This window comes from Hemibagrus wyckioides, linkage group LG14 (assembly GCF_019097595.1).
Source record: "Hemibagrus wyckioides isolate EC202008001 linkage group LG14, SWU_Hwy_1.0, whole genome shotgun sequence".
NCBI lineage: Eukaryota > Metazoa > Chordata > Actinopteri > Siluriformes > Bagridae > Hemibagrus > Hemibagrus wyckioides.
Genome location: NC_080723.1, coordinates 21,482,746 through 21,510,010, shown reverse-complemented (window position 1 = coordinate 21,510,010; position 27,265 = coordinate 21,482,746). Strand labels below are relative to the sequence as shown.

General features: G+C 43.1%; 2 protein-coding genes across 2 annotated transcripts; both read right to left on the bottom strand.

The window, feature by feature from the left end:
* Nucleotides 1–8,504: 8,504 nt before the first annotated feature.
* On the bottom strand, nt 8,505–9,842 carry LOC131364727 (germ cell nuclear acidic protein-like; the record flags this gene model as incomplete). The annotated part of the gene is made up of 2 exons (XM_058408010.1): nt 8,505–8,973; nt 9,664–9,842. Coding segments are annotated over 2 exons (648 nt in total), but the record flags the coding sequence as incomplete, so codon positions are not given.
* A 78-nt stretch (nt 9,843–9,920) lies between these two features.
* LOC131364731 (serine-aspartate repeat-containing protein F-like) lies at nt 9,921–10,601 on the bottom strand (the record flags this gene model as incomplete). Its single annotated transcript, XM_058408020.1, has 1 exon — nt 9,921–10,601. A coding segment is annotated over one exon (681 nt), but the record flags the coding sequence as incomplete, so codon positions are not given.
* Nucleotides 10,602–27,265: the final 16,664 nt, after the last annotated feature.

Below are 27,265 nucleotides of genomic sequence, written 5' to 3'. Positions count from 1 at the left end.
AGTCCACAGCCAGAGTCATGCTAATCTCCCAGTCCACAGCCAGAGTCATGCTAATCTACCAGTCCACAGCCACAGTCATGCTAATCTCCCAATCCACAGCCAGAGTCATGCTAATCTCCCAGTCCACAGCCAGAGTCATGCTAATCTCCCAGTCCACAGCCACAGTCATGCTAATCTACCAGTGCAGAGTCATGCTAATCTACCAGTCCACAGCCAGAGTCATGCTAATCTCCCAGTCCACAGCCAGAATCATGCTAATCTCCCAGTCCACAGCCAGAATCATGCTAATCTACCAGTCCACAGCCAGAGTCATGCTAATCTACCAGTCCACAGCCAGAGTCATGCTAATCTCCCAGTCCACAGCCAGAATCATGCTAATCTCCCAGTCCACAGCCACAGTCATGCTAATCTCCCAGTCCACAGCCACAGTCATGCTAATCTCCCAGTCCACAGCCAGAGTCATGCTAATCTCCCAGTCCACAGCCAGAGTCATGCTAATCTCCCAGTCCACAGCCAGAGTCATGCTAATCTACCAGTCCACAGCCAGAGTCATGCTAATCTACCAGTCCACAGCCAGAGTCATGCTAATCTACCAGTCCACAGCCAGAGTCATGCTAATCTACCAGTCCACAGCCAGAGTCATGCTAATCTACCAGTCCACAGCCAGAGTCATGCTAATCTACCAGTCCACAGCCACAGTCATGCTAATCTCCCAGTCCACAGCCAGAGTCATGCTAATCTACCAGTCCACAGCCACAGTCATGCTAATCTCCCAGTCCACAGCCAGAGTCATGCTAATCTCCCAGTCCACAGCCAGAGTCATGCTAATCTCCCAGTCCACAGCCAGAGTCATGCTAATCTCCCAGTCCACAGCCAGAGTCATGCTAATCTCCCAGTCCACAGCCAGAGTCATGCTAATCTACCAGTCCACAGCCACAGTCATGCTAATCTCCCAATCCACAGCCAGAGTCATGCTAATCTCCCAGTCCACAGCCAGAGTCATGCTAATCTCCCAGTCCACAGCCACAGTCATGCTAATCTACCAGTGCAGAGTCATGCTAATCTACCAGTCCACAGCCAGAGTCATGCTAATCTCCCAGTCCACAGCCAGAGTCATGCTAATCTACCAGTCCACAGCCAGAGTCATGCTAATCTCCCAGTCCACAGCCACAGTCATGCTAATCTACCAGTCCACAGCCAGAGTCATGCTAATCTCCCAGTCCACAGCCACAGTCATGCTAATCTCCCAGTCCACAGCCAGTCATGCTAATCTACCAGTCCACAGCCAGAGTCATGCTAATCTACCATTCCACAGCCAGAGTCATGCTAATCTCCCAGTCCACAGCCACAGTCATGCTAATCTCCCAGTCCACAGCCACAGTCATGCTAATCTCTCAGTCCACAGCCAGTCATGCTAATCTCCCAGTCCACAGCCAGAGTCATGCTAATGTCCCAGTGCAGAGTCATGCTAATCTCCCAGTCCACAGCCAGAGTCATGCTAATCTCCCAGTCCACAGCCAGAGTCATGCTAATCTCCCAGTCCACAGCCACAGTCATGCTAATCTACCAGTCCACAGCCACAGTCATGCTAATCTCCCAATCCACAGCCAGAGTCATGCTAATCTCCCAGTCCACAGCCACAGTCATGCTAATCTCCCAGTCCACAGCCAGAGTCATGCTAATCTCCCAGTCCACAGCCAGAGTCATGCTAATCTACCATTCCACAGCCAGAGTCATGCTAATCTACCAGTCCACAGCCACAGTCATGCTAATCTACCAGTCCACAGCCAGAGTCATGCTAATCTCCCAATCCACAGCCAGAGTCATGCTAATCTCCCAGTCCACAGCCAGAGTCATGCTAATCTCCCAGTCCACAGCCAGAGTCATGCTAATCTACCAGTCCACAGCCAGAGTCATGCTAATCTCCCAGTCCACAGCCAGAGTCATGCTAATCTCCCGGTCCACAGCCAGAGTCATGCTAATCTCCCGGTCCACAGCCACAGTCATGCTAATCTCCCGGTCCACAGCCAGAGTCATGCTAATCTACCAGTCCACAGCCAGAGTCATGCTAATCTACCAGTCCACAGCCAGAGTCATGCTAATCTACCATTCCACAGCCAGAGTCATGCTAATCTACCAGTCCACAGCCACAGTCATGCTAATCTACCAGTCCACAGCCAGAGTCATGCTAATCTACCAGTCCACAGCCAGAGTCATGCTAATCTACCAGTCCACAGCCAGAGTCATGCTAATCTCCCAATCCACAGCCAGAGTCATGCTAATCTCCCAGTCCACAGCCAGAGTCATGCTAATCTCCCAGTCCACAGCCAGAGTCATGCTAATCTCCCAGTCCACAGCCAGAGTCATGCTAATCTCCCAGTCCACAGCCACAGTCATGCTAATCTCCCAATCCACAGCCAGAGTCATGCTAATCTCCCAGTCCACAGCCAGAGTCATGCTAATCTCCCAGTCCACCGCCATAGTCATGCTAATCTACCAGTGCAGAGTCATGCTAATCTACCAGTCCACAGCCAGAGTCATGCTAATCTCCCAGTCCACAGCCAGAATCATGCTAATCTCCCAGTCCACAGCCAGAATCATGCTAATCTACCAGTCCACAGCCAGAGTCATGCTAATCTACCAGTCCACAGCCAGAGTCATGCTAATCTCCCAGTCCACAGCCAGAATCATGCTAATCTACCAGTCCACAGCCACAGTCATGCTAATCTCCCAGTCCACAGCCACAGTCATGCTAATCTCCCAGTCCACAGCCAGAGTCATGCTAATCTCCCAGTCCACAGCCAGAGTCATGCTAATCTCCCAGTCCACAGCCAGAGTCATGCTAATCTACCAGTCCACAGCCAGAGTCATGCTAATCTACCAGTCCACAGCCAGAGTCATGCTAATCTACCAGTCCACAGCCAGAGTCATGCTAATCTCCCAGTCCACAGCCACAGTCATGCTAATCTCCCAGTCCACAGCCAGAGTCATGCTAATCTACCAGTCCACAGCCAGAGTCATGCTAATCTCCCAGTCCACGGCCAGAGTCATGCTAATCTACCAGTCCACAGCCACAGTCATGCTAATCTCCCAGTCCACAGCCAGAGTCATGCTAATCTACCAGTCCACAGCCACAGTCATGCTAATCTCCCAGTCCACAGCCAGAGTCATGCTAATCTCCCAGTCCACAGCCAGAGTCATGCTAATCTCCCAGTCCACAGCCAGAGTCATGCTAATCTCCCAGTCCACAGCCAGAGTCATGCTAATCTCCCAGTCCACAGCCACAGTCATGCTAATCTACCAGTCCACAGCCACAGTCATGCTAATCTCCCAATCCACAGCCAGAGTCATGCTAATCTCCCAGTCCACAGCCAGAGTCATGCTAATCTCCCAGTCCACAGCCACAGTCATGCTAATCTACCAGTGCAGAGTCATGCTAATCTACCAGTCCACAGCCAGAGTCATGCTAATCTCCCAGTCCACAGCCAGAGTCATGCTAATCTCCCAGTCCACAGCCACAGTCATGCTAATCTACCAGTCCACAGCCAGAGTCATGCTAATCTACCAGTCCACAGCCAGAGTCATGCTAATCTCCCAGTCCACAGCCAGAGTCATGCTAATCTCCCAATCCACAGCCACAGTCATGCTAATCTACCAGTCCACAGCCAGAGTCATGCTAATCTCCCAGTCCACAGCCAGAGTCATGCTAATCTCCCAGTCCACAGCCAGAGTCATGCTAATCTACCAGTCCACAGCCAGAGTCATGCTAATCTACCAGTCCACAGCCAGAGTCATGCTAATCTCCCAGTCCACAGCCAGAGTCATGCTAATCTCCCAGTCCACAGCCAGAGTCATGCTAATCTCCCAGTCCACAGCCAGAGTCATGCTAATCTCCCAGTCCACAGCCAGAGTCATGCTAATCTCCCAGTCCACAGCCAGAGTCATGCTAATCTACCAGTCCACAGCCAGAGTCATGCTAATCTCCCAGTCCACGGCCAGAGTCATGCTAATCTACCAGTCCACAGCCACAGTCATGCTAATCTCCCAGTCCACAGCCAGAGTCATGCTAATCTCCCAGTCCACAGCCAGAGTCATGCTAATCTCCCAGTCCACAGCCAGAGTCATGCTAATCTCCCTGTCCACAGCCAGAGTCATGCTAATCTACCAGTCCACAGCCAGAGTCATGCTAATCTACCAGTCCACAGCCAGAGTCATGCTAATCTACCAGTCCACAGCCAGAGTCATGCTAATCTACCAGTCCACAGCCAGAGTCATGCTAATCTCCCAGTCCACAGCCACAGTCATGCTAATCTCCCAGTCCACAGCCAGAGTCATGCTAATCTCCCAGTCCACGGCCAGAGTCATGCTAATCTACCAGTCCACGGCCACAGTCATGCTAATCTCCCAGTCCACGGCCAGAGTCATGCTAATCTACCAGTCCACGGCCACAGTCATGCTAATCTCCCAGTCCACAGCCAGAGTCATGCTAATCTCCCAGTCCACAGCCAGAGTCATGCTAATCTCCCAGTCCACAGCCAGAGTCATGCTAATCTCCCAGTCCACAGCCAGAGTCATGCTAATCTACCAGTCCACAGCCAGAGTCATGCTAATCTCCCAGTCCACAGCCAGAGTCATGCTAATCTCCCAGTCCACAGCCAGAGTCATGCTAATCTCCCAGTCCACAGCCACAGTCATGCTAATCTCCCAGTCCACAGCCAGAGTCATGCTAATCTCCCAGTCCACAGCCAGAGTCATGCTAATCTCCCAGTCCACAGCCAGAGTCATGCTAATCTCCCAGTGCAGAGTCATGCTAATCTCCCAGTCCACAGCCAGAGTCATGCTAATCTCCCAGTCCACAGCCAGAGTCATGCTAATCTACCAGTCCACAGCCAGAGTCATGCTAATCTCCCAGTCCACAGCCAGAGTCATGCTAATCTCCCAGTCCACAGCCAGAGTCATGCTAATCTACCAGTCCACAGCCAGAGTCATGCTAATCTCCCAGTCCACAGCCAGAGTCATGCTAATCTACCATTCCACAGCCAGAGTCATGCTAATCTACCAGTCCACAGCCAGAGTCATGCTAATCTCCCAGTCCACAGCCACAGTCATGCTAATCTCCCAGTCCACAGCCAGAGTCATGATAATCTCCCAGTCCACAGCCAGAATCATGCTAATCTCCCAGTCCACAGCCAGAATCATGCTAATCTACCAGTCCACAGCCAGAGTCATGCTAATCTCCCAGTCCACAGCCAGAGTCATGCTAATCTCCCAGTCCACAGCCAGAATCATGCTAATCTACCAGTCCACAGCCAGAGTCATGCTAATCTACCAGTCCACAGCCAGAGTCATGCTAATCTCCCAGTCCACAGCCAGAGTCATGCTAATCTCCCAATCCACATCCACAGTCATGCTAATCTACCAGTCCACAGCCAGAGTCATGCTAATCTCCCAGTCCACAGCCAGAGTCATGCTAATCTCCCAGTCCACAGCCAGAGTCATGCTAATCTACCAGTCCACAGCCAGAGTCATGCTAATCTACCAGTCCACAGCCAGAGTCATGCTAATCTACCAGTCCACAGCCAGAGTCATGCTAATCTCCCAGTCCACAGCCACAGTCATGCTAATCTCCCAGTCCACAGCCAGAGTCATGCTAATCTACCAGTCCACAGCCAGAGTCATGCTAATCTACCAGTCCACAGCCACAGTCATGCTAATCTACCAGTCCACAGCCACAGTCATGCTAATCTCCCAATCCACAGCCAGAGTCATGCTAATCTACCAGTCCACAGCCACAGTCATGCTAATCTCCCAATCCACAGCCAGAGTCATGCTAATCTCCCAGTCCACAGCCAGAGTCATGCTAATCTCCCAGTCCACAGCCAGAGTCATGCTAATCTCCCAGTCCACAGCCAGAGTCATGCTAATCTACCAGTCCACAGCCAGAGTCATGCTAATCTCCCAGTCCACAGCCAGAGTCATGCTAATCTACCAGTCCACAGCCAGAGTCATGCTAATCTCCCAGTCCACAGCCACAGTCATGCTAATCTCCCAGTCCACAGCCACAGTCATGCTAATCTCCCAGTCCACAGCCAGAGTCATGCTAATCTACCAGTCCACAGCCAGAGTCATGCTAATCTCCCAGTCCACAGCCAGAGTCATGCTAATCTCCCAGTGCAGAGTCATGCTAATCTCCCAGTCCACAGCCAGAGTCATGCTAATCTCCCAGTCCACAGCCAGAGTCATGCTAATCTACCAGTCCACAGCCAGAGTCATGCTAATCTCCCAGTCCACAGCCAGAGTCATGCTAATCTCCCAGTCCACAGCCACAGTCATGCTAATCTACCAGTCCACAGCCAGAGTCATGCTAATCTCCCAGTCCACAGCCAGAGTCATGCTAATCTACCATTCCACAGCCAGAGTCATGCTAATCTACCAGTCCACAGCCAGAGTCATGCTAATCTCCCAGTCCACAGCCAGAGTCATGATAATCTCCCAGTCCACAGCCAGAATCATGCTAATCTCCCAGTCCACAGCCAGAATCATGCTAATCTACCAGTCCACAGCCAGAGTCATGCTAATCTACCAGTCCACAGCCAGAGTCATGCTAATCTCCCAGTCCACAGCCAGAGTCATGCTAATCTACTAGTCCACAGCCAGAGTCATGCTAATCTCCCAGTCCACAGCCAGAGTCATGCTAATCTCCCAGTGCAGAGTCATGCTAATCTCCCAGTGCAGAGTCATGCTAATCTCCCAGTCCACAGCCAGAGTCATGCTAATCTCCCAGTGCAGAGTCATGCTAATCTCCCAGTCCACAGCCAGAGTTATGCTAATCTCCCAGTGCAGAGTCATGCTAATCTCCCAGTGCAGAGTCATGCTAATCTCCCACCATCATCACCACCACCATCACCATCATCATAATCATAATCATTATCATAATCATCATTATCATCATCATCACCATCATCACCATCATCGTCATCATCTTCATCACCATCATCATCATCACCACCATCACCATCATCATCATCACCATCATCATCACCACCATCACCATCATCATCATCATCATCATCACCACCATCATCATCATCACCACCATCATCACCACCATCATCATCACCATCATCATCATCACCACCATCATCATCATCATAACCATCATCACCATCATCATCATCATCATCATCATCTCCATCATCATCATCACCATCATCATAACCACCACCATCATCATAATCATCATCACCATCATCATAACCACCACCATCATCATAACCATCATCATCATCATAACCACCATCATCATCATCTCCATCATCATCATCAACATCATCATCATCATAACCATCATCACCATCATCATCACCACCACCACCATCATCATAACCATCATCATCAACATCATCATCTCCATCATCATCATCACCATCATCATAACCACCACCATCATCATAACCATCATCACCATCATCACCACCATCATCATCATCTCCATCATCATCATCATCACCATCATCATCATCATAACCATCATCACCATCATCACCACCACCATCATCATAACCATCATCATCACCATCATCACCATCATCATCACCATCATCATCATCATCATCACCATCATCACCATCATCATCATCACAATCATCATCACCATCATCGTCACAATCATTATCACCATCATCATCATCATCACAATCATCACCATCATCATCACCATCATCATCATCTCCATCATCATCATCATCATCATCACCATCATCATCATCATAACCATCATCACCATCATCACCACCACCATCATCATAACCATCATCATCATCATCATCTCCATCATCATCATCACCATCATCATAACCACCACCATCATCATCATCATCACCATCATCATCATCACAATCATCATCACCATCATCACCACCATCATCACCATCATCATCATCACAATCATCATCACAATCATCATCACCATCATCATCATCATCATCATCATCACCATCATCATCATCATAACCATCATCACCATCATCACCACCACCATCATCATAACCATCATCATCATCATCATCTCCATCATCATCATCACCATCATCATAACCACCACCATCATCATCATCATCACCATCATCATCATCACAATCATCATCACCATCATCACCACCATCATCACCATCATCATCATCACAATCATCATCACAATCATCATCACCATCATCATCACAATCATCATCACAATCATCATCACCACCATCATCACCATCATCATCATCACAATCATCATCACAATCATCATCACCATCATCACCATCATCATCATCATCACAATCATCATCACCATCATCATCACCATCATCACCATCATCATCACCATCATCATCATCATCATCACCATCATCACCATCATCACCACCACCATCATCATCATCATCATCACAATCATCATCACCATCATCGTCACAATCATTATCACCATCATCATCATCATCACAATCATCACCATCATCATCACCATCATCACCATCATCATCATCATCATCATCACAATCATCATCACCATCATCACCATCATCACCATCACCATCATCACCATCATCATCATCACCATCATCACCATCATCATCATCATCATCATCATCATCATCATCACAATCATCATCACCATCATCACCATCATCACCATCACCATCATCATCATCACCATCATCATCATCACCATCATCACCATCATCATCATCATCATCATCACCATCATCATCACCATCATCATCATCATCACCATCATCATCACCATCATCATCATCACAATCATCACCATCATCATCATCATCATCATCACAATCATCACCATCATCATCATCATCATCATCACAATCATCATCACCATCATCATCACAATCATTATCACCATCATCATCATCATCACAATCATCACCATCATCATCACCATCATCACCATCATCATCATCATCATCACCATCATCATCACCATCATCATCACCATCATCACCATCATCATCACAATCATCACCATCATCATCACAATCATTATCACCATCATCATCATCATCATCACAATCATCACCATCATCATCACCATCATCATCATCATCATCACCATCATCATCACCATCATCATCACCATCATCACAATCATCATCACCATCATCATCACAATCATTATCACCATCATCATCATCATCACCATCATCACCATCATCATCATCATCACCATCATCATCACCATCATCATCATCACAATCATCATCATCACCACCATCACCATCATCATCACAATCATTATCACCATCATCATCATCATCACAATCATCACCATCATCACCATCATCATCATCATCATCACAATCATCATCACCATCATCACCATCATCATCATCATCATCACCATCATCACCATCATCATCATCATCACAATCATTATCACCATCATCATCATCATCACAATCATCATCACCATCATCATCACCATCATCATCATCATCATCATCATCACAATCATCATCACCATCATCATCATCACAATCATCATCACCATCATCACAATCATCATCACCATCATCACCACCATCATCATCATCATAATCATCACAATCATCATCACAATCATCATCATCACAATCATCATCACCATCATCACCACCATCATCATCATCATCATCATCATCACAATCATCATCACAATCATCATCATCACAATCATCATCACCATCATCATCATCATAATCATCATCATCACAATCATCATCACAATCATCATCACCATCATCATCATCATCATCACAATCATCACCATCATCACCATCATCATCATCATCATCACCATCATCATCACCATCATCATCATCACAATCATCATCACAATCATCATCACAATCATCACCATCATCATCACCATCATCATCACCATCATCATCATCATCATCATCATCACAATCATCATCACCATCATCATCACCATCATCATCACCATCATCATCATCATCATCACCATCATCATCATCATCATCATCATCATCATCATCATCATCATCACCATCATCATCATCATCACCATCATCATCATCACAATCATCATCACAATCATCATCATCATCACCATCATCACCATCATCATCATCACAATCATCATCACCATCATCATCACCATCATCATCACCATCATCATCACAATCATCATCATCATCACCATCATCATCATCATCATCATCATCATCATCATCATCACAATCATCATCACCATCATCATCACCATCATCATCATCATCACCATCATCATCATCATCATCATCATCATCATCATCATCACCATCATCATCATCATCATCATCACCATCATCATCATCATCATCATCACCATCATCATCACAATCATCATCATCATCACCATCACCATCATCATCACCATCATCATCACCATCATCATCACCATCATCATCATCATCACCATCATCATCATCATCATCATCATCACCATCATCATCATCATCACCATCATCATCATCACCATCATCATCACAATCATCATCACAATCATCATCATCATCACCATCATCATCACCATCATCATCACCATCATCATCACCATCATCATCATCATCACCATCATCATCACAATCATCATCACCATCATCACCATCATCATCACCATCATCATCATCATCACCATCATCATCACAATCATCATCATCATCACCATCATCATCACCATCATCATCACAATCATCATCACCATCATCATCACCATCATCATCACCATCATCATCACCATCATCATCCTCATCATTTTCCTCCCACTGTGTAAAAAACATGCTGTCTTTGTTAAACTGTTGTGAAGTGGAATTCTAACTGAAGGATTGAATGCATGAAATTACAGGAATTCATAAAAAAGGGAAAAAAGGAATGCATGGAAAAATAGGAATAGACTGAAGAAATAATGCATGAACAAAAAGAAATGATGCATGAAATAAAGGAAGGCATAGGGGAAAAGAAATACTTGGGGGAAAAGGAATGTAGGGAATAAAGAATGAATGGGGGGATGCATAAAAAATAATGCATAAAAAAGAAATGCATGGAATAAAGAAATGTAGGAATTGTAGAAATGCATGGGGAAAAAAAGAATGCACTGAAAAAAATAAGACATAAAAATGCATAAAAAATGGAATGCATGAAAAAAATAATTCAGAAAAAAAGAAATGCATGGAAAAAACAACTGATTAGGGGGGAAAATACTTGGAAAAAAGGAATGTAGGGAATAAAGAAATGCATGGGAATAAAACAAAAAAGAATGCATTAAATAAAAAATAATGCATAAAAAAGAAATGCATGAAAAACATAATGCAATAAAAAGAAATGCATGAAAAAATCAATCACTGCATATGAAAGATTGCGTATGAAAATAAACGTATCCTGTGAAAAGATCTCGTTTTATTCACAGGTAAAAATAAATCAGTCATAAATAAAGGAATCATTTGCAAAAAAAAAAAAAAAAAAAAAAAGCATGCACTTTTACACCAGGTTGGAGCTTTGTGGATCTCGTGCATGAGGAACTGATAAACTTTTGTTTACATGTTTACAAACAACACAGAATTCCTCAGGACTCTGTGAGGGTCCTTCATTTCCTCTTCATGGTTTTGATGAATCGCTCTGAAATGTGCATGGTGTATATTTCAGGCTATATGAGTGGCACCGGGCGACGTGCTGGCACACACACACACACACACACACGTAGCAACTGGGCCAATTCCTCCAGCTGCTACTCTTCCTCATGTGTGTATTAATAGCTCGCTGGATAATGGTATGTTTGGACCCGAGCCGTGCGTTTGGCTTTAATTTGATTAACTCTCGCTGAATTCATGAAATGTGACAGCTGTGTGCGTTCCTCTCATGTGCTTACAGCTTCAGGGTGACAGCTTTGGCCCGGGATAGCGCTAACAAAACACAGTGTTTGGAAAGCAGAAGGAAAAACCGAGATATCAGACCAAACAGAGACAAGGCTTTTGGTAACTGCGTGTTTAAGGAGTGAAACTGAAGCCATTTGGACCGAACATGGATCGTGTAATCTCCAGACACTGGAGTCTAGCCTGCTGCTTATCTACAGTCTTAGGAAAGAGTGTGTGTGTGTGTGTACATGAACATCTTCCTTCCAGTGCTTGGGTCCCTGCTGCTTGTTGTTGCATCTGGTACTTAAGCTTGATGCAGGTTTGATCTCAGGAATTTTTGAATAACTAAACAATGAATCAGTCCAACAATCATAAGAAATGCCTCAAAGATCTCAAGCAAAACAGATTTTTTGCTTCGTGGAGCGATTTTGGATAGGACAAGGTTGGCTCAGTAATGGACAAAGTAAAGTTTCTGGTAAATCCGTGGAAAATAATGGAAATAATAATAGTAAAATTAAATAATAAAATGATCAGTAGTTTGGTCAGTTAGTAAAGCTTTTCCGAAGCCTTCATTTCCCCTTGATCTTGATTCATACTTTGTCAGAAGTTCTTTGAAGACTCATCCAAGCCAACGGATCTTTATTTTTGTAAACTGTCCATAAAACAAGATGGCTTGGAATTGAGCAGCCAGTAGTAACAGCCCTCATGTTGTACTTAAAGAAAAACTAAACACAGCTACAAATCCCTAAACATTGGCTCCAAAAAAAAACTACACTGGTTTAAAAAAAGTGCCTCTGACCAACAGCAAGGAAATTCTAACACGAAGGAGAGTTTTGAGGTTTGATCCGTGTACTGGAGGTTTATTAAGTGACAAATCCAATACGCAATCCAAAAAACAAATCAGGGTCATAAAGTAGTCATAAGGACGGCAACGGTCCAAACACATCATGAGACTTGTGCATGAGACTTTAGTGGACACAGAGAGCGGTCAAAGTAAGAGGCGAGGGTCAACGTTGAAAAAAAAAAAATAATAAAGTAGAAAGCTCCGAGCTTAGAGAGTTGGCAAGACTTCGCAAATGATTCGATTCGGGGTTGGTTTATATACACAAGTGAGAGGGAGGGATCTCTGCTGGCAGGAAGGTGGAATGTTACAGAAATAATACTTCTTTGGTTAGATTCCGATCAGCCATAACATTGTGAGCAGTGACAGGTGAAGTGAATAAGACTGATGATCTCCTCATCATGGCACCTGTTAGTGGATGGGATATATTAGGCAGCAAGTGAACATTTTTTCCTCAAAGCGTAAGGATTTGAGTGAGTTTCACGAAGGGACTGGATCAGAGCATCTCCAAAATTGCAGCTCTTGTGGGGTGTTCCCGGTCTGCAGTGGTCAGTATCTATCAAAAGTGGTCTAAGGAAGGAACAATGGTGAACCGGCAACAGGGTCATGGGTGGTCAAGACTCATTGATGCACGTGGGGAGCAAAGGCTGGGCCATGTGATCCTATCCAACAGACGAGCTACTGCTGCTCAAATTGCTGAAGGAGTTAATGCTGGTTCTGATAGAAAGGTGTCAGAATACACAGTGCATCACAGTTTGTTGTGTATAAGGGCTGCATAGCAGCAGACCAGTCAGGGTGCCCATGCTGACCCCTGTGCATCACTGAAAGTGTCAACTATAGGCACGTGAGTATCAGAACTGGACCAAGGAGCAATGGAATAAGGTGGCCTGGTCTCATGAATCATGTTTTCTTTTACATTACGTGGATGGTCGGGTGCGTGTGTGTGTCGTTTACACGATGAATACTTGGCACCAGGATGCACTATGGGAAGAAGGCGAGCCGGTGGAGGCAGTGTCATGCTTTGGGCAATGTTCTGCCGGGAAACCTTGGGTCCTGCCATCCATGTGGATGTTACTTTGACACGTACCACCTACCTAAGCATTGTTGCAGACCATGTACACCCTTTCATGGAAACGGTATTCCCTGATGGCTGTGGCCTCTTTCAACAGGATAATGCACTGTTCAGAAATGTTTGATGAATACTTCAGGAATGGTTTGATGAGCACAACAACCAGTTTGAGGTGTTCATTTGGCCTCCAAATTCACCAAATCTCAATAAAATCGACAAACAAGTCCGATCCCTAGAGGCCCCACCTCGCAACTTACAGGACTTAAAGGATCTGCTGCTAACATCTTGGTGCCAGATACTGCAGCACACCTTCAGGGATCTAGTGGAGTCCATGCCTTGTAGGGTCAGGGCTGTTTTGGCAACAAAAGGGGGACCAACACAGTATTAGGCAGGTGGTTGTAATGTTATGTCTGATCTGTGTATATCTGAATATGCAGAGAATATATACAGTGATATACTGCAGTTTTGAGAGGTTTATCAGTGTGGGGTGTTAGTGGGTTCAAGAGTTCAGTAAGGAGACCGCTGTGGGGTAAAAGTTGTTCCTTAGCCTGCTGGTCTTGGACTGCAGACACCTGTAACCTATAATCTTCCCATGATGTATGAGGATAATAAGAAATAAGGGTAGTAAGAAATAGTCATAAGAAAATGATTGATTATTGCACCTTTAAGAAGAAACCCATTGCTACCTCCCTGAAACTGTGAACTAAAGCTAATAGACCAACATCTCAATGCAATCTCTTCTGAAAAGGGTTCATCTTCATCTAAGCTCTCACTTATTCCCACTTCCTTCATGTGTTGGTTGCTCTAAAGGACAGCACTTTCAACATTTCCATTTCTGTGGTATATTTTTAACCCTCCTCTTCCTGTACCATTTTCCAAAGTACGTTTATGACCCTGAAGCTTTCAGAAGCTGCCTGGAAGTGAGCATACACGAGTCATCCCTCACGTCTCAGGTCATTACTAAAGAATGCAACATACCTCTTCCGAGATGAGGTTTACGAGTGTGTAAGTAAGAATAGTCTGCTTCCTCCATTTTCTTCCAGTGGCTCAAGAAAAAGCAAATACCTTGCCATCACTAACCACCCCATCAATCATAAGGGTGCAGTTCAGACGATATTAACTGGCAGACATGCTCCAATAAAACAGGCTTTAGAGAAAAGGCCAAATGTGAAATTCTCTGATTTGAACTAGACAGAGAAAGCTAAAGAAAGAGCCAAATCTCATAGCTCTCGTCATTCTCACAGCCCTGATTTCTTCAGTCTCAGACCTCTATTTTTAGAGGGTTTGAGACTTCACATCCAGACAAATCATTGAAATGTGGATGATTAAATGACCCAAAGTGGATAGAATAGAGACTCTGAGCTTAGGCTGTGAGCTTAGCCATGGTTGGACCGCCCTTGGAAATAGTTCAGAGAAGCAGAAAGGATCATAAAAAAATTTACAAAAGGAGGGGGATAAAAAAAAAAAAATTCTGTCTGGGATTAAATGCACTTCTGTTGAGAGTCTGGTCAGTGTCATACTGAAACATTCAACAAATCGCTTTATCCAAAAAGCTTTGTTGCACTTAAAAGGCTACGTAAACTATACATGGCATGTGTTTAATTCTTTAGATTTGCATTACATCCACAAGTTTCATGTTGCTAACAAGTAAAGGAAGCACTGGGACTGATCAATCTCCATTACTTCATTCATTCTGGATGGTTGACTGCATTTGGAGTAAATGGTACCCTGTGTACACTTCATTTTTCGGCTAAACTTATTTCAAACCAATTTGGAATAAAATCGTTCCCGAATGCATTCCATAAGGATTTGTACTTCCCAGAAACAGCTTCGGTGGACTTTAGAAAGAGTTTTAAAAACACAAAAAATTTAAACAAATTAAGCTCCCAAGTAATTTTCTAGGCTAGAAAACCTACATGCTAGTACAAAAGGCAGATCTTTCTTAAATGACAAGGAACATGATTGACAAGCAAGTAGTCCAGATTGGTGGTCCAAGATGTTGGTGGTCCACAATATACACATAGACTTACAGACTCTGGAACATGACCAAAACCTGAGCTGAACTCTAAGCAGACATTTTTATTAAACCTTGCCAGCATTCAGACCTAAAAGTCACTGTTCCCACCTTTAATATCAACATTCTACTTTACTGTAAATTAAACCCCATCCAAGCCTGCACTTTTCTGCTGTACTATAATAAATCACACTCTCCGGTCCACAACACTGCAGGGATTCTGTGTGTTTAAGCACCTTACAGCCTGCAGGATGAGGCGAAGACGATGTGTCCTTCAACATCCCTTACCACCCTCCGAGCTTTTCCAGCAAGCATCCAATGAGCTGTGTCTACAGAGTAAGTGGAACCTCCATCATGCAGCCAGCAGACACATTATAAGAACTCCAAGAATGGACAGTCAAACAAGTTATCTTAGAGTTAGGAGCAAGATTAAGACTTTTTAGCTCAAAAGACTCCGAAAAGAATGCAAATTTGTTCGCAGATTTTCCATAAAGTCTATGGAGCTGGCTATAGAAATGGATTCTCAGAAAAACAAACTTGACTAGCGTTGTAAAGACCACAGATGTTTTTGTGTCACTGTTGTAAAAAAGGGGGGCTACAGCAAAAACAGACAAGCTTAGGCCATCTACCAGGAAACACCATGACTGAGTGGAGAGCAGGAAGCTGTATCTTAGTAACTGAATTATATGTGGAGACTTTGTAGCTTTGCTCAGAAAATCTTCTTGTTTTCCAAAAAAGTATTTTTTCTATTGAACTGATAAAACGTTACACAGGTGAGTATTGATATGCCAAGTAACTAGAGGGTCCATTAAACAGCCTGTAGGTGGAGCATCTTAACTCCACCTACAAATCTTAGCTAACCTGGCTAGTTTTTGCTCCTAATGAATTTTTGAGTACTCCTGTAGAACAGAAACAGACTTATGGGACATTTTTAGTTGTACATAGTTACCTAGGAACTAACTGAGGCACAAACAGTTTGATAGGGGTGCTAGCCAGTGCATGGGGATTGGCAAATGACCAAGTTGGGAGAAAAAAAGGTCAATGTTTGAAGTCCTTATGAACAAATAACTAACCCAATACCCTCTTGTTTGTTGACAGGCTACATGAAATGTCTGTGGTCATTTGCAGTGGCAGTCAACAGGGTTCTTCTAATGATGGTAGGTGGAGTACGGGCACACTGATACACTGAGGTAACCTACCAAACTCTCTACTGACATCTAGAAATATACGAAGCAGGTACGATCCGCTAGTACCACTGCCTGTTTAAATTCTTTGATAAAGTGTTACCCAGGAACTAACTGGGGCTCAACAGGAAAGTATTCTTATCACCCGATATTCAGGATGCTCAAATCCCACTGATGCTAAAGCCATACATGGACAGAGGTAAAGTAAGTAGACAAGAAAGCAAAACTCTCTGGGTGAGAAGAAAACTATTTCTTCCTCTTCCCTGTCAGTCAGAATGATATTAGTCTGTCTTGGACATTTGTGAGCTCATGTATGTTAAAGACAGCTTGACTCTGTGTGATACACTACCTTGTGACACAGCAGGAGCAGCAGTCTGACTTGTCTCAGAGTAAAAATATGCTAAGCCTTCACCCAGTTGGTAGCAGTTGTTTGATGGGGGTGCTAGCTAGTGGGTAGGGATTGGCAAATGACCAAATTGGGAGAAAAGTTGTTTGGAGTCATTATTAACAAGTAACCAACCCAATACCCTCTTGTTGACAAACTGCGTGAGGTGTCTGTAGTCATTAGCAGCGGCAATCAACAGGGTTCTTCTAATGATGGTAGGTGGATAATGGTGACATTAATACACTGAGGTAACATACCAAACTCTCTACTGACATCTAGAAGCAGGTACGATCAGCTAGTACCACTGCCTGTTTACATTTATGTCCCATTCTTTGATGGACAACCTGCAACTAGCTAAGAATCTGCTACTGTTTTAGAAAAGCCATGGAATTCATTTCTGTAGCAATTCATACAAAGCACAAACCAGCACCTAAATCCACACATTCAGAGGGACTAAACAAACAGAAAGAAATCAGACAGCTAGTGTGCCAGTCATAAACCAGGCAGGACTGCTTTCTCACAGAGTCTCTTTTCACCCTCGTCTCCAAAACTAACATTCCATCATGCACTGGCCATCTGAGAGCCAGGCAGCAAGCAAGCTAGCGAGAAACTCAGTAAGACTTTTTGTATGAATGTGTTAAAGCCTAAAAAAAGCATCTACATAGAAGATCATGGGGAAGAGGGGAATAGGGGCATGGGCTTTTAGGAGGAATTGGATTCTAGATTGGATTTCACAGGTCTGGTCCGGAGGTTGGAAGATTGTGTAGATTTCATAATTTATTTGCAATTAGCACTGCTGATGGTCTGGTGAGCAGGGAGTGCTGGCAGTGATTAACCAGCTTAGCTTCATTTCCCCTCAAAGCCACTGGGACCAAGGAAAAAGTGACATACTTCCTGATTGCTCCTTTTTTTATCTGGCACCAAAAATGATTCCAAATCTTTACTAAAGCATCAACCAGAGTTTTGGAACAATTTCTGATGTAATCAGCTGAAGAAGAAAAGACATGAAGTTTATTTAGCTATAATGTAAATGTAGCCAACAAGTAAGCCTCCAGACTATTGTCACTAATAAAGTATAACAGAAACTCACTGCATATATGGTTGGCTGTATTGGCTGATGTAAGTTATTTGGCAAAATATTTTGATGCAAATTATTAGTAGGACCACAGTAATATGATGTATGCCTGAAATAGCACATTCCACCGTTTTCTTAGTAGTGTAATACAAGTCAGTTACCAAATTTGTACAACATTAACCTGGTAGATGTTCTTGATACTGTAGATCAACATCCTCATCTTTCCTCTTTCTAATTTGGCATCAGGTGTCTACTTGATGACTTAGTTTGGTTGTATCACAGAATCCTTACATCACAGACTCATCATAAGTTCTGTTCTTGGTCCATGTGTATTCTTCCTGTACAAGTCCTTAATCGGTGGGTTCAATGGTCAGATTGCATTTTACACCTGCTATGCTTATGACACACAATCCTCTCTTTTCCTTCACTCACCTCTGAGGCTCTCAGAAGATATCTGACCACTTTTCTGACCTCTCTTCCTGAATGAGGAATCACACTCTGAAACTTGGCAAAACAGGGCAGATCAACCCAGAACTTTCCTGTACTGGACCTCACTATCAAATCCCTCACAAATCCCTGCTTGGTGGGAATGAAAACCTGAAGCCACACCAGCCCTTTGTGGATAAGATTGGACACCCCTGGATTACAAGAAGCCTTTACTATCACAACACATACATACATATATCCTAGCTGAGAAGGTTGGTAGTTGGTAGGGCTTGTACCTAAATCTTCCAATCAACAACCCTTAACCTTTAATCCTTTGACCCTTAACCACTTGAGCTACCACTGGCCCCTTGAAGGACTGAGGGATGTGGGGCAAGTCAAGCATTACTTGAGGCTCAGCCAGAACATGTTAAAGATTAAGTTTAATAGGACCAGCAGGGCACTGATGGCTGATCCATTTCTGGCTTTGTTAGCAAACGTGATTATTTCAGTTTTGGGTCAAGCCGAGCCCTGCTAGGGGCTTGTAAAGAACCTGGTGTGAGCAGGAGGTTGATTAGTAGCTTTAGGTAGATGGGTGTCTGTTTTTAGGTCAGATTTTTTAAATCTGATGAAGGTATCTACAGGAAGTCAGTGCAGGGTTGTAGCAATAGAAAGAACTTGAAGAAATTAAGAACAATCATACAGCTACATTATGGGTTAGTGACAGGGGTTGGGTGGTGTTCAGGAGCAGACCAGCCAGGATCAAGTTGTAATCTTCTAGTCTTGAAATGAGAACAGACTAAACAAGCAACCCAATCCTCCTGATGTTGTAGAAGAGAAACCTGCTAGGCCAAGTCAGGTTAGCAGTTTGAGGAAAAAAGTACAATTGGTCATCCAGAACTACACCATGATTTATGTGTGGTGTCAGATCATGTGATCCCTGACTAAAGAAACTTCTAGTTCTAGTTATTTTCTTAAAAATCTCTACCTTCTGGCCTTCCTTCTTCAAAGCATTCAGAATTCTGCTGCTCACCTGGTTCACAAGTTCTCTCATCTGTCCTCCCTTTTGTAACACACTAGCACTTTTACTTCTTTTTTTCAGTTTATAAATCCTTACTGATTCTCTAGGTACTTCATATCGTAAATGTAAATCAATTCATCACTGTGACACATGGTGAGCCAGGGTTTACTGTCTTTTCCTCCATGTATGTTGTGTGTAATCAATCAGACTCCTAAATTTAACAGTAAAAACAATCCAGGTCCAGACGTAACCACATAACTCACAATCATTGAGACTATCGGGAGACTCTTTAGTCTGTATCGTAGAGAAAAAATTTAATAATTCAGCCATTGTAACCTTCCGGTGTCAGTGCTTAATCACCAATCCAGACATTTCAGAACTTAACACCAGCTCTGATATGTGTGTTGAATATAGCTCTGTGTGGACTTTGTCTTACTCGTGAGTAATGGGGAAACCAGAACAGGATTTACTGACATATTCAGAGGTGATGTCATCCAGTCCCGGTCCAGACTCCTGCCTTTCTATGATTTAATGAGGAATTCCTCCAGCTAAAGGTAAAACAATACATGGACATCAGAGACGTGGAAAATAGAAGAAAACATTTTTTCTCCATGAAAGCACATTTTGTTTTCGGTCTGTTTACAAAGCAATCCATTAATCCAATTAAGAGAATCTGGGATGTGGAAGAGGTTAGCGGCTATGTGTGAGCTCTTCATCGCTGGAGACACATCAAAGACTTTTATTCACTAAATTGTCTCCCTTCAGGTGGAGAAAATCAAAACATTTCAGGCATGGTTTCATTATGGTGAAAAATAGCATGAGGAGGAATGCTGTTTTGACCCAAACTTGCACTTGAAGTCACCCAGAAAGCTTCACAGTTCAATGGTAAAGGCTTTCCAAAGCCTCAGGAGGTGCAGTAACTACACACACACACACACATGCTCATGCCTTCTCCATCTCCATACTCTCAGGCAAAGAAGCAGAAATGACAGACAGCCCAAAGGTCTGACCTCACTGAATAATAACAGACCTTCAGCTGTTTGCACAGTGAAGCAAAGGCGCACGAAACGCCGCACCGAGGCCATGTGAGAGAGAATCGCCTCCATTATGACCCTCTTGGAGTGCAATAAACCCGCCTGCTGTACAAACAGGACCTTCCACAGGCCTGTAATAAAGCGAGATGCTCTTTTATCCTCCATCCTCGCATACATGCACAGTCCTGGCACGTTATATATCAACAGTTTGTGAGGTAATAAATGACACGTGTTATCCCAGAGAAGAGGAGAGGAGAAACAGAAGACACTGAGACACGTCCTGGAGCTTCTAAACTGTCCTTGAGGTCAGCCGTTATGCACAAAGGCTAGCTGAAATCCATCTATAGTGCAGTGATTGAATTTTAGACCCACTTAAAATGATCATTTTTGAAGAAAAGTCCAAATCTAGTGAGTCAGCCATTATTTGGTATCTGGTATATTTGGCAGTGGTGCTACAAGGCTCATAGAGCTAACACACAAGTCTCTCACCCAAAGTCTCTTCAACATGTGATGTCACACATTTGCTGATGTGGTGATATTGTCAAACAAGAATGATATATTCGCATATAGGCTAACACTGATACGTTATGGAGGGTGGCCATTTTGGACAACTGGAATGACACTAAGCTCTGCTCTAGGCCCTGCCTCCCAAAAAATAAACGCAGAATTATAACTGGAACCTTAAAATAATCCAGATGTTGTGCAAGATTGAGCTTAGTATCAGTTCATTCATTTACATTAGTTGCCTTTTTAGTTAAGAAATTTTATGTAACTGGTATTTTAATGTATGAGCCATCCATTTTCTGTATTCTATACAGGGTCAAGGGGAGCCTGGAGCCTATCCCAGGTGACTCAGGGTAAAAGGCAAGGGACACCATGGATGGGATGCTATCCCATCACAGGACACAGTGGAGTGTTTAGAGAGGCCAATCAGCCTACAACACATTTTGGAGTCTTTGGAGCAAACTGGAGAACCTGGAGCAACCCCCTGAAGCGCAGGAAGAACATGCCAAGTTCACACAAGACAGAGGCAGGAATCAAACCCCAACCCTGGATGTGTGAGGCTAGAATGCTACACTTAGGCTGACTAAGTGGTGGCTCAAGTGGTTAAGGCTCTAGGTTGTTGACCGGAAAATTGGGGGCTCAAGCCCCAGCAAGGCCACTGTTGGACCCTTGAGCAAGGCCCTTAACCCTCTCTGCTCCGGGGGCGCTGTATCATGGCTGACCCTGTGCTCTGACCCCAAGCTCCAAGGATGGGATATGTGAAGAAAGAATTTCACTGTGCTGTAATGTATATGTGACAAATAAAGGCTATTTCTTTTTTTAAAAAAAAATCAGAGACGTTCCATTACTTTTTAAAAAAGCAAGAAGCAAATGTCAGACAACAGATATATCTGATCGACTTCATTTAAGGTGAAGAGTTTAGAGTTCAAAGAGTTAAAAAATAAAGTTTGTGTTTAGTTGCACACGGCACCACCACCACCCCCAAGGCCTAACGAGAGTTGGCCTAGATTTGTTCTCAAGTAGCAGAAGATCCTGGCAAACTCTTTGCATGCTTATTATGTCCATTTCCATGATTACTTCCTGTGTAAATACACTTGTGTGTAATCACTGTGTGAAATAGAGTGATTGAGAAACCAAGTGAATAAAAAGGAGGATTGGGTCATTAAAGTCAAGTCTTAGACATGATCAGAAACACGCCGCAGCTGGGCCTGATGTCCTACCACACTGGAACTAAATCTAGAATAACTCCCCATCGAAAGGCTCTTATTTTCTCCGCTTAGTCACGCATGGAAATGGAAACAGCTCTCTTTCCTCACACGAAAACTCCAGGACTTGGCAACCGGCTGCACTCTCAGGCCTTGACAAATCAGGTTCACAGGATTCATCTGATGCCAGGCTTGTTCCGAGCTCCAAACAACCTCATCCACACATGCAGTCTTCTTCACCTTTCCTTTTCACGTATACATCTCAGTTTGCATCAGTGTTTCACGCAGATGGAGTGCAGGAGCTTGGCTTAGAGTTTAAAACGAAAACGTTTTTCTTTGTCTAAAACTGTTCGTCACTAATCCCGTACTTGCTGGGTCTTGAAATGTATATAAATAACTCCACATGAATCTACACTCGTGTGTATGTTCTTACAGCCAGTGATGAAGTTTCTGCATGGCCTGAATGAAGTACACTGTTTAAATACAATTCCAAATTTCATAAAATTTCATATATTCAAAGAATAAATGGTATAATAAAATATAACAGAATGTGTGTGTGAGTGAGTGAGTGAGTGAGTGAGTGAGTGAGTGAGTGAGCTATTCAGTACAAGGTGTTCAGTGCAAGCTGTTCAGTATAATAAACTGTCAATACATGCTGTACAGATCAAGATGTTCAGTAAAAGCTGTTTAGTATGAGCTGTTGTGTATAAGCTACTCAGTATGAGCTCTTCAGTATAATAAACTGTACAGTTCAAGATGTTTAGTTCAAGTTGTTCAGTAAAGGCTGTTTAGTATGAGCTGTTCAATAAGGCTGCTCAGTATAATAAACTGTTCAGTACAAGCTGTTCGGTATAAGCTATTCAGTAAGAGCTGTTCGGAGCAAGCTGTTTAGCTTGAGCTGTTCAATAAGGCTGTTCAGTATAATAAACTGTCAGTACGAGCTGTTCAGTATAAGCTATTCAGTACAAACTGTTCAGTTCGAGATGTTCAGTAAAGACCGTTTAGTATGAGCTGTTGTGTATAAGCTGTTCAGTATGGGCTGTTCAGTATAATAAACTGTACAGTTCAAGATGTTCAGTAAAGGCTGTTTAGTATGAGCTGTTGTGTATAAGCTGTTCAGTATGGGCTGTTCAGTATAATAAACTGTACAGTTCAAGATGTTCAGTAAAGGCTGTTTAGTATGAGCTGTTGTGTATAAGCTGTTCAGTATGGGCTGTTCAGTATAATAAACTGTACAGTTCAAGATGTTCAGTAAAGGCTGTTTAGTATGAGCTGTTGTGTATAAGCTGTTCAGTATGGGCTGTTCGGTGTCAGCTGTTCAGTGAGAGCTGTTTAGTTTGAGCTGTTCATTAAGGCTGTTCATTATAATAAACTGTTCAGTACAAGCTGTTGGTTATAAGCTATTCAGCTATTCAGCTGTTTAGTACAAGCTGTTTAGTAAATGCCATTCAGTATGTATAAGCTATTTATTACAAGGTGTTCAGGATAATAAACTGTTCAGTTCAAGCTGTTCAGTATTAGCTATTCAGCACACATTTTTCAGAATGATGAACTTCAGTAAAGATGGTTTCACTATAAGCTGTTCAGTACAAGCTGTTCAGTACAAGCTGTACAGTATGAGCTGTTCAGTACAAGCTGTTCAGTACAGGCTGTTCAGTATGAGCTGTTCAGTACAGGCTGTTCAGTACAAACTGTTCAGTATAAGCTGCCCAGTACAAGCTGTCCAGTATGAGCTGTTCAGTACAAACTGTTCAGTACAAGCTGTTCAGTATAAGCTGTCCAGTACAAGCTGTCCAGTATGAGCTGTTCAGTACAAGCTGTTCAGTACAAGCTTGCCAGTATGAGCTATTCAGTACAAACTGTTCAGTATAAGCTGTCCAGTATGAGCTGTTTAGTACAAGCTGTTTAGTATGAGCTGTTCGGTTTAAGCTATTCAGTACACGTTTTTCAGAATAATAAACTTCAGTAAAGATGGTTTCAGTATAAGCTCTTCAGTACAAGCTGTTCCGTATGAAACGACCCTGGGTTGCAGCACTCCAGCTGCTTCTCGCTCTGCTTCAGCTCTGAACGTGTTTAAATCTCATACATTTTGAGTCCAGTCCTGATGAGGGAAAGATGCAGGATGAGGTCCAGCTCCAGGGTCAGTGTGTTAGTGAGCGCAGGTCCAACTCCATCACATCCAGGCCTGAGTGAAGCTCAGAAAGAAACGCCTGGAGTGTTAGCATCATGAAATAGCTGTTAGGAAACGTTCTTTCTGCTCGGAGATGGAGAACTTGGCTGCTACAGGAACAGGCTCAGATTTCCTTTCTAGACTGATTATTTTTGACTGAATGCTGGCGTGATTATTATTATTTAAAAGTCTTTCAGCCAGTTGATTTTATTCCACGAGCTCAAAAAGTCACGCTCCCCTGAGAACCCTGAAATTTCCTGATAATCAGACGAGATGATGGACAGCTCGATTGTCCAGGCCCAAAAGGTGCAGTTTCCCTCATTTGGGTTAAAATTGTAATGTTCTGATGTCTGACCTTTAAGCTCATAAACTCCAGGAGTAGATGGATTGATGATCTCCAGAGCCAGACGATATTTTGTGACATTGCTAAATGAGCTCCTAGGCAACATTTCCCCAAATCAGAGTTTTTATTTTAACATAAATACTGAGAAAGAAACATTTTTTAATGCAAAAATGACACAAGCTATATAATCAGAATCATGAGGAGACACAAGAGGAGACACTTAAAGTTTCAGGCTGAAGGACACAAAGCACAGACACTGGAGATCTCTATCTCCGAGAATTTTCCCCCCATTGTACTTTTCCTCTCTGTATTTTTCCTATTTTTTTCGGTTTCCTGTTTTGCCGTGAGTGTGTTTTGTTTCTAAATTGGTGACGGCATGTCTTTCACACATGCAGAATATTTTTTCCTCTTCATTTTTAGAAAGAAAAAGAAGAAAAAGCCAACTTTTCCCTTTTTTTAAGTACTTTTTGTCTTCATTTTTTCCCTCTTTATCTCTCCCCCAGTCATGGACTTTAATCGCCATAATATAACAATATTATTGTACTATTGCTAACAAAGTCATTATGCTTCTTCCTAAGAAGGGTGTGGTGCCAAACATGGCCATTATGCTATCTCATTAGGTAGAGATCTGTACAAATACAATCAAGGCCCAGTTTCAGATTATATCTCAGTTGCAGACGTATTGAGTGAAGATCTTTACTGACTTTATAGAGTGTGTTCTGTATCTGAGGAGGAATTTTGAATTAATAAACCTACACAGACTAGCTGATTTCTTTTCTAGTTTTTTCACACTCCAGTTTTTCTAGGTTTTTTTTTTATTTTTTTAGTTATTAATAAAACTAAAGCAACAGCACCACCTAGTGGCAATGTTTATTACACACAAATCTAACTAACTAGTCTTTGGATTAGGATTTAAAGTGATTAGTACACACACACACACAGCTGTAATTGATGTGTGTTAGAAGAATCTGTCACAAAGTTTGCGTTCATATATTTTCAAAAGTTTTGGGACATCTACCTTTACATGCACATGAATGTAATATGGAGTTGTTCCGCCCTCTGCAGCTATAACAACTTCAACTCCTCTGGGAAGGCTTTCCACAAGGGTTAGGAGTGTGTTTATGGGAATTTTTGACCGTTCCTCTAGAAGCGCTTTTGTGAAGTCAGGCACTGATGTTGGACGAGAAGGTCTGGCTCACAGTCTCCGCTCTAATTCATCCCAAAGGTGTTCTATGGGGTTGAGGTCAGGACTCTGTGCAGGTCAGTCAAGTTCCTCATCACTTGCACTGGAACTAAGGGGCCGAGCCCAACCCCTGAATTCAGTGATTTGGAAGGGTGTCCCTAAACATTTGGCAATATAGTATATTTTTTTTGTTCTTTTGTTATATGATGGTTGGACTGGAACCCAGACATCCTGGGAAAATATATTTTTCAGTCTAAAGCAGACAAGTGAGTTTGTGTTGAAGAGTGTGTTTGTATGTGAGCATATACTGTGTAACTACAACCTTGGAGTCCCACTTGTGTTCCTAATAAAGTGGCTGGTCCTATGGAAGTCAACAGTAACTCAAATAATCACTGTACATCCGTGATGAACGGAAAAGCATCTCACCACACACTCCTGCCTGAGTTCTGGACTGAAGCGACTGGTCGTCTGCTGCTGTTGTAGAGCTCATGCACCTTAAGGTCAGTTTGAGATGCTTTTCAGCTCACCACGATTGTAAAAAGTGGTCAGTTGAGTCCTTGCAGCCTTCTTTCCAGTCATCACTCATCAACAATGTACTCTCAACCCACAAAACTAGCTGTTTTTGTTTCTCACACCGTCAAAGTATAAGTATTTAAAGCCTGCTTTGTGTGGAAATCGGACTGCCATTAATAAGTAGGTGTTCCTAATAAAGTGGTCAGTGAATATACTGTAATAAATAATACATGCAACATTTTTTAAGATCAGACTTTTATTAGTGAACTGCTTTTTCTTATAATTTAAATCTCTCTTTCCTAGAACACTGTAAGACACGTCGTATCAGCCTTCGCACTGTAGCAGAGAATTAATACACTGAAATTCTGCTCTATGAATTAATACGGTTTATTATTGACCGGAAA